This window comes from Centruroides vittatus, unplaced genomic scaffold, assembly GCF_030686945.1.
Source record: "Centruroides vittatus isolate TY-2023 unplaced genomic scaffold, ASM3068694v2 contig_459, whole genome shotgun sequence".
Classification (NCBI taxonomy): domain Eukaryota; kingdom Metazoa; phylum Arthropoda; class Arachnida; order Scorpiones; family Buthidae; genus Centruroides; species Centruroides vittatus.
In genome coordinates, this window is record NW_027122255.1 from 2724547 (window position 1) to 2746128 (window position 21582).

At 31.7% G+C, this 21582-nt stretch overlaps 1 protein-coding gene across 2 annotated transcripts in view; it reads left to right on the forward strand.

The window, feature by feature from the left end:
* The window catches only part of LOC136977465 (FERM domain-containing protein 4A-like), a 146034-nt gene that overhangs the window by 15932 nt on the left and 108520 nt on the right, over positions 1-21582 (forward strand). The window contains exon 1 of one of the 2 annotated variants that reach the window (XM_067272958.1): positions 10015-10181. The exons of the other annotated variant lie outside the window; for it this stretch is intronic. Coding sequence (XP_067129059.1) covers positions 10086-10181 — 96 coding nt within the window. The 5' untranslated portion in view covers positions 10015-10085. Of the gene's footprint in view, positions 1-10014; positions 10182-21582 lie in introns of those variants that run through there. 2 annotated transcript variants of the gene reach the window in all.

Sequence of the window (21582 nt, forward strand, 5' to 3'; positions counted from 1 at the left end):
TGATAAGAAAATACTATCATTCTTATTACAAAATAAATTTTGAATAGACATGCCAGAAGTTCGCAAAAAATTCTTTAAACATATAGTTTGACATTGGATAGATGACATTCAATGTTGAACTAGGAGCGACATGAAAGACGTTTTTCGCACGCTTTCAGAAGAAAAGGATTTAGTTGAAAATTGATTGAAGATAATGTAAAATAACGCGCAAAATTTATCTGTTGATGGAATTTATCATTTTTATGAGAACTCCGTTGAAATTTTGAAACTTGTTTTGAATATTTGAATTTATTGATAAAATGATTTGAGCGACTGAAAGTTGTTGAAAGCTTTTTAACAATTTTTTTAGTTTTTTTTATCTATAATAATTACAATTTTGTATTATTTATACGTAACTGGATAAGATAATATATTCTGATATATATTCTAATATATAATATAACGAGATAAAACAAAAAAAAAATTTACATAAAAAGGGTAGTGCTGATACAATAACACAATAATAAACTGAGGTACTGGTAAAACAGTAAAGTAGTAAAAATATACATTGTTAAAACAAAATAATAAGCAGATTCACAGTAACACGAAAAGAGTAACAACAATTTTTGTTTTATCTCGTGTTTAATCTTTTAATGTTCAAAACATCAAATCGACATGTTAAATCAAAAAAGCTGATGAGGGACTCCACGTCCGAAATGCATTCTGAAAATAAAATAGTGTTTTTATAAGTGTAATTTGATGTCCTGTGGTGGTGTAATAAGTCTAACGGTAAAGTAAAGCCAATCTTAGTGCTCGCAAGCCATTAAGAAGACTAGACAAGAAGCGTATCATAGTATAAAAATTACAGTCCGGTGGCACAATTGACTAAATAAGTACTGTAAATAAATAGAGCCGCTATGCTTAAATCTAAGAAAAAATCATTGCAGTTATTTCATTCTAAGTGTTCATTATATTTTCACTGAATGGCATCTTATTTTAAATATATATTTTTTCCTTTCAGTTTCGGTTCGTTAAAAATAATCACAACAACAAGTATTATATTTGCATCTTAAAAAATAAATATCGTTGATTACAGTTTGTAAAATATATTTTTTATTTAGATAACTTGCGGATCTTGATTCAGTTTCTATAGAAATTTTGAAAAATTGGCTCTCGTAAAAAGATTGCTAACTCCTGTGTTAGAACTACACTACCCAGCTGTACAAAACTCGCGATACTAGGCAATGCGTCCATTGTTGTTACACTATATATTCCTAAATAATGAAGAGAAGAATTGCTCGAGAAATGTTTCTCGATTAACCTTTTAAATGAATTTGAAACCAGACTTAATTTGCGTTTTTTATAATTTTATTTTAATTATTAATATTTATCGAATCAAATTGATTTAACTCGTCCATCATTCATAAGATTTATTATTTTTTGATTACTTAGAAATATTATTATTAAATATATTCTATAATATTCATTTTAAAATCCTTTGAGAGGAGCCGAACCTTTTAAAAGGATTTTAAAATGAACATATTATAGAAATAATAAAACAGCGAAATGTTTATATTCTGATTTATAAATTCGTTTATTAAATTCGGTGTCTTGAAAATTTTTATAAAAATTAATCAATCTTTGACATAATGCTTTTTCGATACAACAGATTAAACAGGTACACTGGGACCTCGTACTTTGAATTTAATTCATTCGAGGAGGATGTTCGAACTCCGAATCGTTCGAAGTACGACGAAATTTTTCCCGTTAGAAACAATGTAAAGTGAGTTAATCCATTCTCAGAACGATATCCATTTCGATAAACTTAAAACAGCAAATTCATATAATTTAAGGTAAAAATAATATAATATAATTTTCTTAATAAGAAATTAAAACACAAAAACAATAAATAGAAAACGTAAATACTGTATATTAACATGTAAATTGCATTTAGTGGAGGTATACCGTTGACTCCGGCATCTTAAACATTGCCCCCAGATTCCCCACACGTGTACCGCTTTTATACTTCGCTATAAGTTTTTTTTATCATCTGAATCGACGATATTACAGCATTCCTTTTCACTTATTAGATTTCATTTCTTTCACACACTTTTTGGATGCCAAAATTAATAAGTAAAGTTGATATTAGATTGAAGAAAGTTTTTGGGTGTTTTTAACAGCTGTCATTTCTTAACATAGAAGTGTGATTTAATTATAACAGTTATGAAATTTAACACAATATTGCTAATTTGAGATTGTATTCCTAGTTCAGAAGCTTATTTTACGCTTCGAATGCATTTTTACTGCACAGTCAGTTCGAACTGCGAAGCGAATTTTTGACGAATTTGGACAGAAATTCGCCTCTGAGTTCGAACTGTACTTCAATGAAAAAATGCGCTGAAAGCGTAAACGCGATTTGTTATGCGCCCAAGTCGTCTCTCACGTTACTCGTATGTTTTATATGTTTTTATTTTTGGTATGTTTGATTATTTATATTGTGTATTGTTTGTCGATTTTTAACAATTTTTTCTTACAATTTTTCTTCGTGGACAGCTTTTGGACGCCCCGCACTTTTTTTATCCATTAGTTCAAATTTTCATAATGGATATTTTAAACCACATTTGATACTTTCGAAGTTTGGAGCATATTCTGCATACACATTACGAATTTGTTTTACTGTTTGTGCAAAGTTACATTCTTTCCGAAACTCGCAAAGCATAATATGCCTGATATGCTTTTATCCGAAGACATTTCGACTTGCTTTATTCAAACACAACGTGAAGTAAAAAGTTTAAAATAAGCTTACAAAAGAATACAATCTCACATTACCAATAATGTGTTAAATTACACATCTATGTTAAGTAAATGACAGCTGTTAAAAATACGCAAAACTTTCTGTTCAATCTAATATAACCTTTACTTATTAACCATGGCATCCGAGAAATGTGTGGAAACAAAAAAAGAAGATTATAATATTGACGATTGAGGTATAAATGGAAGTTATCGCGAAGCATGAAAGCGGTGCGGGTGTGGCCGATCTAGCCATGTTTATGATGACAAATTTGACGGCATGAGACCAGTAAATGCAATTTTCATTTCATTACATGGCATTTATGTATTTTGCTTATTGTTTTTGTGATTTAATTTATTATTAGGGCATTTAATCGTTATTTTTGTCTCAAATTATGTATACTGTATTTGCAGTTTTAAGTTTCTCGAAATGGCTATCGCTTAGGGTCTGGGAATGGATAAATTCACTTTCTATTGTTTCTAATGGGAAAAAATTTCCTCGTATTTCGGACGATTCGGAGTTCGAACGGCCTCCTGTAATGAATTTAATTCGAAATACGAGATACCACTGTACTTAGTACTTTGACGAACGACTAAGAAATGTACGGTAGGCCTACATAAGTCTGCCTATTCTGTTATGCGGACATTTTTTTCCATCATATGTTCCACGAAATCCACAATAGGATGGATTAGTAGTGAGGGACATATGGGTCAACCTCTATGAAAATTTTAGCCGAGCTGAACTCGAACCCGGATCCCTCAGAGGGGTAGGCTTGATGATTTTATTGTCTTTACTACGTAGTCTTCAATATCTGGAATGAGAGACAAGATTCGAATTATCTACGATGACTGGTTGGTTGTTATTCGAACCTTTCCCTCAAGATGGTAAAATTTCCGATCGCCAGATAATCCGGCTTACTGAGTATATAATTATGATCATAATTGGCATTTATTGTCGACAAAATAAAGCGTACAATTAGAATTTTTATCATTTTGAATTGGAAACCATTGTATCACGCTATCCTTCAAGGTTATCGAGTTAGGAACGCTGCCACAATATTTATCGTGACTTTCTGACTTGGCAGCCTTGAAAGATGAGATGTATAATATTATTTCGAACGAGTTAAATTTGTTTTCTCTTTGTATCTTGTCCGTCAGTACGGCAACATATTAAAACTCGTGTTGATTCACTTTTGTATTCATACTTAAATCATCATATAAAACTACTTATTTTAAAATTAACGTTTCATTACGAAAACTGATTTATTCGTTTGGCAGTTAAAACTTGACGCCATACTTTTCTTTGTAGTGATCGTGAAATACTTTTTCTCGGTTTCACATTTCTCAAGTTGTGTTCAATTTTAATATCTTGACCACAAATGAGACAATACTGAATTTATTTATAATCATATCTATTTTTGGAAATACAGTATACAGTGGGTGATCGGTTAACGAACATAATCCGTTCCAAGCCTTTGTTCGCTATCCGAATTTTTCGTTAACCGATTATCGATTTGCCATAGGTTTTTATGGGAATTTGATTAATTCGTTCTGCAGACTCCAAAAAATAAAAAATATATACCTTCTTACTACGTTTATTTATATCTAATAATAAAGATACATATAAACACAGTCTTGCATTTTTATTAGTCATGTTTTTTTCCGTTTTGGGGGGTTTAAAGAATCTGTCTAATGTCAATTGCTTTTCTCTTTTTAGGATTTTTCAGAAGTAATTAATAGCATTGTAATTGTAGAGATTCCTGAGCCTATTAACCTGGTTTGGATGCCATTCTAAGACCGTCGTTCTGACATCCTCTCACTTCAAAAAAATGTTTAATAGCAGATATCGACATTAATTCTCTTTCTCAGAAGAAAACATAACTTGTCGAGTTTCTTGGTGTTCTTCATTCAAGAGTTTTTGGGTTTTTCTATCGTCAGATCAGTTTCAGGTCCCATTATGAGTTCTTCAATGTTCTTCATTTCTCAGATGTGATTTTTGTTACTCCTTAAGCTGCTTGAATCTTCTTGATTATACAGTATCTTTCTTAGATAAGATTGAACTGTAGCCTACAGTAGACCCGTTTAAGCCCAGGAACATCAGACATCTTCTGCCCACTCTCCACCTTTGCTATTATACTCTCACCTTTCGAAAATAAAAACCGACTCAAAATTTAACGAGTGCTCGCCCTACAGTCATGCGAATACTATAAAAAAAAAATTGTTTTTGTCAGAAAAATAAAAGGCTGGAATTACAAGGGAGAGTTTCAAAGTTCGGAGGAATATTATCCGACCGGGTTGAGCGTCGATGTCGTCATCTCCCGCGCTCCAAAAAGTTTCGAATTGTTGCTTGAAGACAAGGGAAGACCAATCAGTATTCATTATTTTACGTCGCATCTTCTTGTGTTTGTTCTGTGAGGTGTTCGTTGTCCGAACAAAAATCTTTCGCGAAAGTGTTCGTTATCCGATTTGTTCGTTAACCGATCACCCAGTGCATTTAAAATGCAAGCATAAATACAGTCATATATACTTTGTCTATGTAATTTATAGTGTATGTATGCATATGTATACAGTATTTTATATAGTTCTTCTGTCCATGTCTTCTCTTAAGTAGGGTTGGCAGCCACCAAATACCACTGTTTTATTTTGTTTTATTTAGTTACATAATCAAAATGATGTACCGGTATATAACTTTGACGTTTTACTTACAGAAACTATATAGTTAAATTTGAGAGAAATGTTATCGATTGAAAACGTAAATATCAAAGAACTGTTGGCCACTTTACAACACTTGTGAGAATGTGTCACAAGCAGGGGCGGATCTAGGTTTTTCGGGGTCTAGGGCTTATTGAAGTCCAATGGGGCCCCATTTTTTGTTAGTTTTAGATTAAGAATCTTTAAATTGGGATTTAAACTTCATTTTTAATTACATCAAAATCAGAGTTGAGTTATATTTATTTATGAAATGGTGTTGAATGACAAACCTTATATGTTATATAAAAAAACATAAGAAATAGAGTATAAAAAATTTATGATAATTCAATTTTTGTGGGCCGTTGACACTTAGGGGTCCAGGGCTTAAGCCCTATTAGTCCCTATGTAGATCCGCCTTGGTCACAAGCTATTACCTACATTGATGAAAGTACCCTGGAGAATGTGTGGCAGGAATTTGATTGTCATTGGATGCTTTCAGTGACCCAAAGTTTTCGAATCTACTTCACCGAACAATAAGAGACAAGCGATCGGTGGTAAACAGGTTCCACACGTTTTGATTCTGTCAGAAAAGATGATTCAGAAGTACTTCCAAAATGGCGGCGTCCAGTGAGAAATTAGTTACGTTAAAATTTTCAGACGGAAGTAAGGAAATTATGATTCTTGATTTCCAGATGGTTCAAATACGGCATATTGCAAAATAGTGAGTAGATCTGAAAATGATCTTTGAGAATTCATAAAAAATTATAATGTGGAATTACATTTTTCACCTACAGCAATTCTCTACCCGACTTTTTTGTTTGTTTGTTGAGTTCCAATCGTTCATCCAAGGTAAATTGTCCATTGTTGCTGTGAAAACGTCTACGTTGTCATTGTTTATAACTTTAAATAACAAAGTTCTCATATTAGCCATTTTCAGTTCATCTACTTAACGGTCCACCTACTTCAGGTTATTTTTAACGACTGGTCAAATCACATCGTTTGGATGAAGTCGCACACTGAACGCACTCGTTGTTATTATGTATGAAGTTATACGTAGGATCGGTATCGAAAATTAAAGGATATTGTTAGAAACTGATATTTATGCTTTCATTCGATAACAAAATTTTTAATAACATCCTACAAATTTCCAATATGGGCACACGTCTATTCCTGGACATGCAAATACAGTAATGAAATTCATAAAACACGTTTTTCAACATATTTTCATCTTCGATAATTTGTGTGATACGTCCTTAGAACCCTTGAAAACTGACAAACAACTTGAATATTTACTGTTTAATTCGATAACATCTCTGCCACAGATATAATTTAAATGAAATGTCAGTTATCTACATCATTTTGACTAACCCGCTATATGTAACTTATTTTGAACTTAGAAAATTTCATTCTATTGTTATTTTAAATTAATGAAACATACATTGACATTGTCGTAGTTTTCTCAAAAGCCCCGAATTTTGCATAAGAAACAATGAACAAACAACATTAACAAAATATTATTTAAAAATTTTAATTGTAACGAATTACAAAATTTCGTCTTGATTTTTCTGTAGTAATGTACTATTCTATATATTTGCGTAGATTTTAAATATTCGTAATCTTATATGTAGTCTTAGTCACTTTATAAGTATCGATATTGTTTCAAGAAGAAACCAAGAGCCATCTACCCTATATAGGCTTTCATTCGTTTTGTTTAATGCATCTCTTTCACTTTTGTGAACGTATTTTTGTATCAATGAAGGATTCGAAATAAACTCGATATAAAGTACTCAGAATAAGTTGTATAACTATACATTTTTCTCAGAATACATTATTTTCTAAATACAGGGCAATCTATTTAGGATACCATACATTTAAATGTATAGAAAATAAAGTGCAATAGACCGTCTGTTATCCGAAGTCGAGTTGAGGGAGAATTAATTCTAGAAATTACGAGGGTTTACGTAATAACTATTGTGGATAATCTTCTTAGGCTCACTATTGAGCTAGCTCATTATTAATTTTACAGTTATGCATTTTTTATTTTGAATTTAAAGTTTTACGCTGTAGACTTCGATGAAAGACTAGGGATTATTTTTAACAATTAGACAATTATTTCGTTATTTTTTATAATTCGTATGTATTAAATTTCTATGCCTTTATCTTACTTTACTATTGTACTACTGTAGAATTAAAATTAATACTTTTATTTTATTTAAGGTATTCATCATTTTTTCTTTTCCTCTCAAATGTGATCTGTTATTCTAAAGTGTCCTGCCTCAGATGATTTTGTAAGAAATTTACTTGAAAGAAATTCAATATTCATTATGATCGCCACGGCGGAAGATACACAGTTAATACCAATTGGACGCGTAATCACGCTGCAGCAGTACTTAGTCGCTCCATATGGTACGGAAACACTTTCAAGCACTGACGCACAATTGTCTGAACGTGCTGTATGGAATGACATTTCATACAGCACGTTCATTTTATTGAAAGATGGCGCGGCATATTCTTTGGACTCTGAATATTGACCTGCCGAATGTTCTCTGTCCCTGTTATATTTCCTCCAGTGTAAGGCAAAGTCAGACCCGTTTGCTGGAACTTCTGGTGCCGCGTTTCACAATATCCCGATGTGATGGAGCATAGTGACACCCGTAAACTCGCCAGAACACTTTGCAGACGAGTAACACACACTCGTTTCGAATACCATACTACCCACTGGGTCCTCTGTTTCGGTGCAGTGATTATCTTTATTGAGAAAATATATTCTACTAATGAATTATTTTTATTTCTTAATATTATTGAACATTAGTTAACATAATGTTTGTATTATATTGAAACTAGCAGGTAGGCCAAGCGGGCAAAAGCTCGGGCAAAAGTAACGATAGCGAAGATTAAGATTATTACGTTATAGTTAACCTTACCCGTTTTCACAGAATGCAAGAATTGGGTCCCCCTGTTTCTAGACTAATTAGAGAATTGTTAGATGGGTCTAAAAATATGTTCGATTTCCCGTAAAAACTGAAAAAAACTACATCTGCGTCTTGCACGTCGCTTTCTCTTAACAATTTCATTGTTACGTAACACTTCCATTGTTACTTCACACTTCCATTGTTACTTAACACTTCCATTGTTGATGGAAGTGTTAAGACTTAATCCTGTCCCTCTCCCCGTGGGGAAGAATTTCGAAAAATCCCTTCTTAGGGTCGATTTACACAGCAGTGACGTGCCGGCACAGTGCAGTAAGCATTGATAAATATCACACACAGCTACACTTGTGTGATTGACAGAATACAGATCACGTGTCATAGATAAAACTCTGATTGGCTGTGTGATATTTATCGATGTTTATGCACCGAACGGTCACTGTACCGGCACAACACTGTTGTGTGTAAATCGACCCTTACTGTGCGTCTTCGTGACGTACCCTAACTGTGTACCAAATTTCAACTTTCAACTCCTTACCGTTTGGGCTCTGCACTGATTATTATTATTATTATCAACTCGTCTCGATTATATATGCAGATTTAGCGAATAATAATACATCCTTTTTAATTATTAAGCGAATATATTTTAGCTATTATTTTATATAATAAAAATTCTTTTGTTCTTCGTGTAATATTTCTTTTGAATTTTATTTTAAGTTTTGATATTGCATCATTAAGTTTTATTGCCCTTCTTCACTGATTCATTTTAATTCAGTTTTTATCAAATTTTTAGTATAACTTATTATGAAATTGTTCTTCAGCAAAGAAGAATGTAAAATTTTATCTTGAAACTTTCAGTTTCTATTTTTCACGTAAATTTCACGAAAAGATCTCAGTTAAAGATAATTTTTGAGAATTATAGATTATTATTTCAATATTTTTAATTGAAAATATTAATTTTATAAACAAACACATTACATAATTGCGATATTTTGAAATTGATTTTAGTTAATAAATAAATTAAACTGTATTCTTAGAAAAAAGTTACAACTGGTCTCAATTAATCGATTATAAACTATTACTTCTAGAAACAATCTGTTTATTTAATTGTTGAAGGAATATTCCGTTTTTCGATTGAAAACTGTAAAATTTTAAATTAATCTTTCTGAAAAAATATAATAGAGTTTGTAGCTAGAAATTCAAATAAACTATAATTTCTGTAGAAGAAGCGCGCGCGCGCGCCACACACACACACACACACACACACATATATTATATATATATATATATATTGTTGTCCGATTTAAATAAATATATATATATATATATTTATTTAAATCGGCTCAGTTAATTCTTTACTGTTCGATTCTCTGATAGATCTATCATAACCGAAATAAACATCAAACATGTTCCGACTATGATAATCTATTAGAGAACCGTGATCTAAACATAATATTTCATATGGAATCGAATGAATGCAAAAAGAAAATGTGAAATATTTGGTAAATGCTATTTTATTGCAGAGGGAGGCATAATTTGTCATAATATTTGTGTCGAATGCCCCCTCTCCCCATCATGATAAGGTTCTGTCCCGCTTCCTGCGGATGCTGAAGTTCCTGACTGGTTAGAATTACGGGGAGGGAGGAACTTCCTGACTGGCACGCAATTCAGTTGACTTTCGTTTTCAGAAGAAATGCAATGGCAGCGGCTAAAAGGCGTTTATCCGGCACATGGATAGCCGTTACTTCTCGAGTTAGAAAGGTTTCTACACTTTCTTTTGGTCATGGATATCATGTAAGTCTGCTTACAATTCCGATGCATCCTTTCTAGACCGTTAAGTTTTACATCCTTCGATATGTGCAACATATTTCCAGTTAGAACAGAATTCATTTCCGGTGTCGGATTCCACCACTGACAACTATGAGATGCGAAATTTTTAATTCTCTTACGACCACTTTTTTAAGAGTAAAAAAATCAAAAGATGTTTCTGGATAGAATTTTCTTTGTAAGATAGCTTTGGATATTTAAAATTAGATGATATTTACTTAATAACAAAATTTTCATAGAATTGAGTATATTTTTATCTATATTGTGTGGAATTATGCATTAACTCATTAACTTACTCAACAAATTCATAAAATTTTCTCTGAAAAATAAGGTTAATTTTATGTGATTTTTAAAACTAACTAAGTTAGAAATGTTATTATGTAAATTCTTATATTTTGTTTTAATTGCGGTAATATTTTTTGTTTTCTGATAACTTGGATAAGAAAATGTAATAAATGAACGTATATCAAAATTATAGAATATTTCTAGGAAATTTATATTCAGAAATTTCGATAGTTTCACGATGCGAAGCTAATTTTATTTCAGTTTTTTTCAATCACGAAACAATTGTTTTTAATCCTCAAAGTAAAAATATGAACGTTAGTCACGTTTTAAATTCGCGGATGAATAAAAAACAGAATACGCGTTAGAACTGCCTTCATCAATCATTCTAATTAGAACCATTATCCTTAACGGTAATTAATAAATGAATAAATCGAATTTTCTTGATAATTAAACTCACTTTAAAGCGATTATGGCATAAACATTTGAATAAAAATAATACATTAACGAGAGAAATGTTTTCGTGTATTAAAACATAGATCAATAGAAGAGATAAGATTAATTCTTATTTTTCGTGATAAAAAATATATATTTTTTTATATTGAACAATTACGAAAATAATTTTAAAAATATTTTTGCCATTGAATTAGAACTTGATTTATTCTCATTGACATACTTTTAACATGTGAGATGTTAGTTTTTCTAGCATCATCCGTTCTAGAGTATTATCGCATGAGTGATTTTACGGACGGAAGTCGTCATGAATTGGGTGGATCATATAATTGTTTTTCTTTTTTCCTCCTTTCTTTTTTGTTTTCTTCGGGAACTTCAGTCTGAGTCTCGTTTGAGATTATAGTTTCAAGAGGGAGAGTGAACTAATGATAACATGGTTCAACTGATTTTTTCTTTTAGTTGAAATGATTATTTTTGGATTTTTAATTTTAGGTTATGGTTTTAAATTATAAATTATTAAATTTATTTTATAAGGTTTTACTTTACTCTTTTAATCTTTGCTTCGAGCTTAAATTACTTCGACGATTTCATTGAATAATTATTGCTTAATTACGATGCACATTAATCGTTCAGTCATTGATTTAGTTGATAAATGATCAATATTTTTAATGTTAAAAGCCATACTTAATTAAAGTTATCGCTTTGTTATATAATAAACTATAATTTTTAGTAATTTATAATTATTAATTTCAATATAATTTATTATTTACTGTACATGACATTTCAAATATTTAACTTTTAACTGTAATTAAATGACATTATATTATATATTTCTTTGAAATTAAAAAACAAAATTTGCAGTTGATAGTAAAAATTTAATGGAGTTAAATTGCTGGTAAGAATTAATTGATCAGTTATATTGATTCCTATTTAATTAAAGTATTTAATGAAATATTTTTAATGAAATAGGAATAAAAATTTTTAATTTTTTCAAAATATGTATTCTATTATTTGAATGTTATAATAAGGTTACTGTAACCTTATGATGCTTATGAAATAAAGGAATCTCGCAAATTTTTACTTCCGTTTAATTGAATTTCATTAATTTTTTTTTGTTTTTAAAGTAAAAAGAAATAAAATTTATTAAATATGGAGGAAACTAGTGTATATCGCAGTTATAATTATAAAATGCGAATAGAAAGAGATATTTGAAATTCAAATATGAAAAACAAAAAATATTCTTTAATGGTTATTCGTAGTGATAAACAATAAAGTATGAATATAGACGAATCGGAATTCTGATTTCATGTTTTTTTTTTTTTTTTTAATTTTTGAATGTAACTATTATTATTTACATTTAAGTTGTAAATATTAACAGTTTTATTTACAAATTACCTATTTAGTATAGCTTCTATATTTGTTTAAATTTTTAAAAAAATTAGATAAATTCCATTCTTAATTTTCTCATAAGAAACATTTCGAGAAAATTCATTTTTTTAATACCATAGTACACAGCTTTATATCCTGTATCATGTGTACAGATGATAAGAAGCTTCACAAAGTCTGATTCTGTGAAATGAATTAATCTATCAAAGCATTTTTTTTAATTAAAAAAATGTATTTAAATTTTGTGACATCATTCAATTAATATCAAATGAATATTTGTGCTATTGTCGCTTACGTATAAAAAAAGATTAAAGATTTCAATTTGTTTGGTATTGAATTTTTTTTAATCAAATTTAATCGTATTTTTTATAGCGCATTCTTAAACGTTTTTAAGTAATTCTGTATCCTTCAGCTGGTTTTCATGATGCTTTATCTCTTTATCGGAACATGTGTTAAATCTGACAAACAATATAGCACCTGTTTAGCAACGTCATAAATTAGGTAGTGTGTTCTAAAATGTAGGAAACTTAAAAAAAGGATTCAGTATAATATATGTTGTTGTTAAAATTAGATGTAATAGCAATAGAATAATTTTTTTAGTTGATTGTTTATAGTTTATGCCTCGAACATTGGAAATAGCGGATATACTGCGTTTATGCTTAAGATATCACAATATAGCTATTTATAAAACTCGAAAAAACGAAGAGGATTTAGATTTAGAAAATGTATATACTTAAAAAATTAGGTTATATAAAAGGTAAAGAACGTAATTTATTATATTAAAGATGTTTTTTTAGCACGAACGGAAGTTTGTCTCACCGAGGCAAGCGTCGAGATGACCAAGAGCATTTGTGGGAATCTGGTCGCCGCTTAACAGCTCTTGAGCGCTGCCAGGACCGCCGGAACTGCTTCAGCGGCACTCATATCGTGTGGCGGAGGGATTTACCTGGGTTCCTGCTGCAGTATTTTGGAAATTCGGGACCTGTGTAGTTGTGAAACTGGATTGGCTGCGCTGGATTTTGTTGTTTGCGTGCTGCACCGAAGAGCCACCTGAATTTCTTGTTTAGTCTAGCTCTTTCGTCTCGGGCAAATCTCGATGCAATACTGTGCAGCTTTCCAAGTTGGTCGTAGAGTGAGGTCGGGTCACAGGTTTCGGCAAATTGCAGGTGGGCGACATATAATTTAAGTTCAACATCGGCCAGAGACTTGTGTTTCACTTTAATTAATTTCAAGAGGAGAGATTTTTCCATTCGTTTCAGAGCACCTCGTAGACATAAAGGAAAAGCCTTGTAGTTGATGGTGATGCACTTAGGTACTATGTTATGCGCTCTACACCTGAGCAGAAAGATTAGCTGGGCATGTAGCTTATGCCATAGCTTTTGAAGATTTAACATATAGAAGAACATCCAATTTCTGGTACTCATCTTGCTAGGTATACTAAATACTTACAATGAATGTCACGCCAACAGTTGTATTAACTCAAGTAAGAACTTCAGACAAGGAGGCGTTAAAGAAATTAAAAGAAATATTTTATTTCTGGAAACGCTTTCGACGTAATTATGCACGTCGTCCTCAGGCAGAAAACTGATATGATTTCTTTATAGAATAGTTTTTCCGCTTTACTTTTTCTTATTATATAGAAAACTGAACTAACATTCAAGATATTCAAAATACAATGGATTCTTCATAGTGCTTTGATTTTTAAGCTGTAAGCCTCGTTGAAATACTTTTTGATCAGTCTACATATATTGATTTTTTCTCCAAGTATTGATTTAATTTTTAGTAAGCAACGCTTTAGATCTGCTTACTTGAAATTAAGCTATTTTGAACTTGAAATTATTGAATCTAATGCATAAAAAAATAAATAAAAGTAGACTCATCCATGACAGTAATACGATTCTTAGTCGAATCACAATATATAAAATCAGTTATTTAATTAATTACGATATGTTTTGTATGTAATGTGGAGTTAAAATCTGTTTGTGATGGTTTCAGTCTTCGTCTTCATCGCAAAAAATAAATAAAACTTTGGTCCGTCAAGGAAACATAAATATATACATTTTGGTTCTGCAGCCAAAACTTTTTCTAACCTATTATGTCCAGAAAAAGTTACTAAAATTTTATAAGGACATATATATTTTGAACTTCGTAGATTGCAAACAATAATTCAGGTCAGTCTTTCCTTTATCAAAAAAATTTGTTTGTCAACGGCGATTCTATGTAAAGTTTCATATTATTTTGTATTTTTGAGGCGGAGTTTTGAAGCTTCTACGTTGCTTACAGAATTGTGTTCGTTCTCAACATCTGTTCTATCGAATTTGGTTAAACTTTGCCAATTTCCATTAATTGCGATGAGGAATCCAAAATTGTAATAAAAAATGGGGAGTCCATGACTTCATTTTCGAGATATAATGTCGTCGAACGAATCGCACGACTTTGTCATACGATGTTCCACTGTCGTTAGAACACCTTCTATGGGCTTTATGGAATTGAGTTCGTTCTGAAAATTTAATGTTGACGATTTTGATAAAACTGCATTTTTCCATATTCTGTTTCTCGAAAAGTCTTCAGTAACGTAAAAACTCTCTTTACACTTTACAGTAACGTATAATAAAAACACTTGAACGTAACATGAAGGGCGACTCCACTAGCGAAATTTTTACGGCGAATCGCGTTTTTCATGAACTATAGAGAGCGCTGCATTTTTACAAAATGGCTACTTTATCTGGGTCGCTTGTAACTAGTAATGCAAAATTAATCATACGTTACTGTCCGATGTAATGATATATGCTGCTTGTAGTTGTTTATCGAGAAATTTTATAATAGGAAAACAAGTATTTCTAGCGGGACACATCATTATGTGGTATCGAAACAAGTGAGCGAGATCGTTCTATACATATTTGTGCCCTTTGTGCTAAAAACATCAGCTTTGACCTTGTCCTATCAGGGCTGGATTTACAAGTAAAAAGCTATGTAAATTGTTGCTTAGGGCTTCGACTTTCAAGGGGCCTCAAACATTTGTACAAAAAAAATTAAAGTCGAATTTTGTAATAAACTTTTTTACAAATCAACAAAATATACTTTACTTTTTATTTTGTGTAGTATTCATTAATTTTTGTCTAAGAATTAACATCAGGTCTTTTTAAAAAAAGAAAATTGATAAAACCAATTTTTAAAAAGATTTTTAATGGAATGGGTATAAAAATTTAATTAAATTCAGTTATAAAACAGAAGACTAGTGAAACTTCGCATCTTTTTCTTCCAATAACCGTATTGAATCAGAGAGATAGTCTGATTTAATTCTTTTCTTTTTATGATTGACTTCTAAAATTGTGAAGGGTTGGTAAGGGGACTTAGAGTTCAGCTTAGGGCTTCGAAATGCTTAAATCCGATCCTGTGTCCCACACAAAATTACTGGCATTTTAAACTTTAAGAAAATATCTTTTAAAATTGACAGCATAACTTGTTCATGTAAAGCTAGACAATCGGAAAACTGCCAATTCTTAACAGTCTAATCCACTCTTTCAAAATTCGGAGCTCATAAATGTAACCGACCGATTTCCGAATAATCATCTGTTTTTCATGTGGGAATATACGAAACTTATATCAGGCTCCGTAAGTCTTTGAAATTGCAATTTGGAACGCAACAGACAGCTTTGTTTTTCTATTGCTGTTTCATCTTCACTGCTGATAATACACAAGAATTAATCAAACGACCCAGATAGAATAGTTTTGTTTTTAAACACCAGAGGGCGAGCATCCAGTGAAAAATGCGAATACTAGCGATGGTGCGGTTATATACGTGATATATCGATGTAAAGACAATGATTATATTGTACGATTTTTTTTGTACTGTAATTACAAATGTAGTAAAAATAGTATCTTTATATCAACATTTATTATCATATTATTAAGATACTATACTGCACTATATTAAAATACTATTTAGCCTTTTTATTATGCAGTGATGCCATCGAGCTCGAAAACGGACGGCTGCGAACAACGGACTTTCCGACATAATTGGTGACTGTTCCATGGGTGCGTTCTTTAATAGCGGTCGCTCTGCGTCTCCGCTACTACGGGAGTGCGCTGCTGTTTGTAGGCATTTAGGAACGATGGTGAAAGAAAGAAAGATGGCGGCGCCCGCACTATCGACAGTGTCGTGATGGAGGAATCTATAATTTCTAAAATATGAGCTTTAAAAGGCAAAAGAAGGGTCCCAATTGTAAAATTTAACCATAAAATGGATTATTTGTTGAAAGAGCATTCAAAATAGCCTCGAAAAAAATTCGTAAAGACACTTACATCACCACGTGCGCTAACTCGCGCTTTCGCAATTTCTAAATTCTCATTCATAAAACCACATAATGGACCCAGAAACGAAACTATCTGAGCCATGGAGGACGCCATGTTACTTTCCACCGTAAACTACTGCTACAAGCGGCCGTTTTTGCCGTTCGACGGCGCGCACTCCCACCGGAATTTAGGAATGCGTTCCGCAGGAATTTTTAAACGGATGTCGCTCGCGCAGAGTTACGCGGAGGAATAAAAGAACGCACCCAATTTTCATTTTTTTTAATGATACAGTACGGTTATTTTATGCTGCGGAACGAATTAGATGTTTTAACATGTGTTTCTATGGGAAAATGCGTTTCGTATAACGGACGTGCACCTGGAACGGATTAAGTACGTTATATGAGGCACCACTGTATACTCAACTAAATGAAGGAATTTTCTATGGTCGTCCATATCGCTTGTTTTAGGCATCCATTTTTATAATCCGGATGCTTCTTGTCATATATACATGGATACTTTCGGATGTTTTCGATAAATTTTTTCAGATCTATTCTAGATTTTTTCGAAGTAGACATGAGAGAGCGTATAATACGTAAAAGCTCGTTTTTCGCTAATTTTTTACGTCATAATGACTTAGATTCCACTGACTTCTGATTGGTTGATAGTACGGGCGTATTCGCGTCGAAAGTTGAACACTGCTCATATATCATTACGTGATTAAAAGTAATTACAGCGAGTTTTTTTACGCTAGTGGTGTTTCAGCCTAAAGAAATTTTACAAGTCTAAGAGCGCTTTTCAGATCCACGCAGGCAGGCAATTGTAATTGTGTAGTATGCATAGATGTGATTCCAGCTTTATTTTTAGGAAAAAGATGCAAACATTACTTGAATAAATTTATAATAGTATAGAAAAATCACCAAGTTGAAAAAATCATTGGCAGATCTGATAACACGCTCACATGTACCTACTTCACCTGACCATCGGTGGCAAATCACATGCCGATAGGACGCTCTGTGTACCATAGATTAATTTTACAGCACGATGTCCATTGCCTTGTTTGAATATCACCGAAACAATGTGAGAGTTGCGTATTGGAATAAAAATAGATCAGAGTAACGGATTGTAAAACGAATCGGTTCCACTTTACGGAGAAAATTCTGATATGCCGATTGATATCATTTCTGAAGTGGTTTATCGTCAATTTCAAATGACCAAATGACGTGAAGGTTCAGACTATGGTTTTCAAATGGTCATAACGAAAAACTTTTTCCTTTCCATTCTGTCCGCTCGCCATCAAACTTATCACAGCGACTTCAATGGAAAAACACATTGAGAACATTAATAAAATGTATTGCTAATAAGTACGTACCGATAGGCTTAACCACGAAGTCAGAAAAGCAGCGAGTTCTTTATGGGAAGATGTATTTGGTACAACATAATCAAAATTATTCTTGCCAAGCATCAGTACACTAAATTATTTATTTTATTAAAATGATTTTTCTGTCACGGTTAGCATTAAAACAGTTTTTCCCATTTGTTATTTTTATAACAAGCAATTATTTTTTATAACAAGCAGTAACTTAAAATCTAATTTTAAGTATATATCATGGATATAGAACCATAAGCTATTAGACCAATATATTAGACCATAATTTTCAGAAAACATTTGAAAATTGGATCAACCTTTAATTGTCCACCAAAAATTTGCTGTTTTATGTAACTGTTTGGAATTTTACATATCTGTTTATTGTCACAAATAGGACGTGTTGAATATAATATAGGAATACTGCATTATTGAAAATACTAAATTTAGAGTTAGCCGCATATACCCACGATATAATAATGGATAATTGGAATAATAATGGAAATAATGGATGCATAATTAAGAGAGCCGATTTCAAATTCCATTAAATATGTATAACATTATATTGTTTTGTCTTTAAACTCCACAAAATTTGTTTTTCGTTGTAATTAGTTGTTAAACTTCATGTAACCGTAAAGAATACGTTTACAATACATTTTGTAAAGCTTGACTTTATTAATCTCTGATTAAATTCCTAAACCTTTCCATTGAGAATGGTATTTGTTTTTGTTAGTTAAATAATTAAATATTTTTAGTAACCAGTAAATGGGATCGCCCATTATTACGTAATGCTATTTTTTATACTTTCCAACTACTGTTCCACCACCCCTAACACTCCATAATGCGCCGCACATATCATCATCAAAATTGTGTAACGCATAATCTCGATAGACTTTCATAATTGTACTAATGAATAATACATAGCAGGATTACTAAACGTTACATTATTTTTTTTATTACTTACAAAGCAGTGACGTAAACAATACAATTCGCTATCCAAGTCTGCTGAAACAAAAATGAATCGTTGTTACCCAAGGGTCGAGTTTCTAGCATTACATTATATTTTTGTAAACCCCTTGTAACTCGTTGTAATGAACGGCCAGATGGTCGAGCGGTTGAGGTGGCTGCCTATCGATCTGGGGACATGGGATCGAATCCAGATGGGTCGGTACCCCGAGAAATTGTTTGGAGTTGGTTATCTGGAGGTCAGGTTCCCGTCTATTATCACCTGATTGGCTGTTGTGGTCCTGGTCAATCCTATAATGTACTTACTAAAAAAAGACCCATTAGTGCCCACAGAGCGAAGAATTTAAAAAATGCATCGTAACGATTATCTGCATATCCACCAATCCATATCTGCATTACGTAATTTATGGACAACCCATATGTTTATAAAATAATTTCAAATCAGTTGCATTGATTAGCTCTGCGATGTAGATATTTGAAATAAAACTTAAAGAATGTAAAACTTTTTAAATTACATTCTGTAAGTTTGAATGAAAATGGAGAACAATTTGTGGATTGATTGAAGCAAAGATTAGATGTCTATTGGGCCACAGTGCTTAAAAAAAAGGTATATATGACTGGATCCGTGAATTATTCTATGCTAGAAAAGGACGGACAGATGTTGAAAAGGATTTCTCTTTCAGTAAGGATGTACAGTGGAATCTGGCCGGTTTTTATATTCACTCACAATGTTATCAGTCCCAAAACACGCCATTCGATATAAAAGAAAAATAATTCGCCTATTATAATATAATCAAACCTCGGCTATTGTTATTAATTGCAATAATTACACTTGGGGACAAACGATAAGAATTCTTACAAAATTCGTACAAATGAACCTATTCTTCAAAACTTACTTTTAACCGAAGCATACCTTTTATCTTTTACGTATCAAGTGCATGACGAGAAATCTTAGAAAAATACATGAAGAGTGTACTTTATCTTTTTAAAACATATTGTTGCAACATGGACAGTACATCTGTTGCAATTTCTCTAGTTTATATAGTTTTCATAATTCAACAGATCGCAAAATTAAAGTGCTGTAAAAACTTTTTAGATTATAGTAAAAGCAAAGCAAAAGCATAGAGAGAGTTCGTCTCAAGAAAAGCAAAGAATTTCAGAGTGCTATAAGTTTCTCAAAATGACAACATAGAGCGACTGTGCATTTAAAAATTTCACAACCACTTATGTGTATGAAATTAAAAAACAGATCAAACCTAAGAAATTTCTTCTCTTTAACGAGAACATGAATCAGAATGGAGAACGATCTAGGATAGTCAAATTGAATCTGCATTAAAAATTTGGTTCGTGTTAAAAAATGCTCTTGTTAATGGATTTATACGTCATAAAGTAGAACTAGCAAATATCATGGGCAAAGATTTCATTACAACTGATGGATGGTTTAACAGGCAAAAAGGCGAGAGAATAGCGAGGTTGCGGCCGAAGTTTTCAACGCGAAAACGTGAACGTTTTCGTAGTGAAGAAAAAACGTGCCAATTTGTTATCAACTAATGAGTGAACAAAGTCAGTGACCAAAAACTATTGCTGAATTTTCACCTTAGGATATTTATAATGCAGATGAAACTGGATTCTCTTTTCGTGCAATATCTCTTTCACTAATTGATTAATTAAGTGGATCGTGAATTACGGCGAAAGATCGTCTTATTAGACAACTACATAGCGGCGCACAAACATCTTTTCTTAGAAGCATCAAAATGATGATCTTATGTTCGAACACTAAGCCATTAATTCAGCCATGTGACCAAGGTATCATACGAAATTCAAAAACTTATAACTGCAGATAAATTCGAGCGCAAATCATAGCTGAACTTTATGAAGTTTAAGACTAATATGATGCAAATGCAATTGCAAGAAAGATTTCCTTTATTTAATGCACTGCATTTGCTAATAGTGTCTTAGAAGCAAGTCTCAGAAAAAACATCGAAAACTGCTTCTTAAAAAGTGAATTTTCTAAAAAATGCTGAAACTCCTGCTTCCAAAGAATCTGATTGTACAGCTGAAATTTGTGAAAAAATTTCCGGGGAATTTCTAAAGATGAATTTGAAAATTGAATGGATACGTTCAGTTCAAAAAGTTTAGAATAATTTATTTAAACTCCTTAACCAAGAGCAACCCTTAAATGATAATAACTAGGTAAAAAAAAAATAAATAATGAAAAATCTAAAGGGGATATTTAGCCTAGTCTTTATAAGTTATATTTTCATCTAAAATACTTTAATTTTTAAATTAAGTATTATTCATAATTTTTTTTAAGTGAATAATGTTCAAAAAGTTCAGAATATGAAATAATTTAATAGTTTATTATAATTTACTATACTTACGTAAATTGTATCACATGTGTTAGTATTGTATAAATTACAATCCAGCAATTGTCACAATAACGGTAAATAAACCCCATGGACAAGAAACGACAGTTTAGCCTGGATCAGAGAGCCTAGAATTATTGATTTACATGAAGAAAATGTTAAGCAATAAGAAATAACGAAGAAAGACAATTGTTCTCAGTCTAAAGTGCAAAAAATAATTTAAAAATTTTGTGAAACTTGAAGTTGATATGGTGAA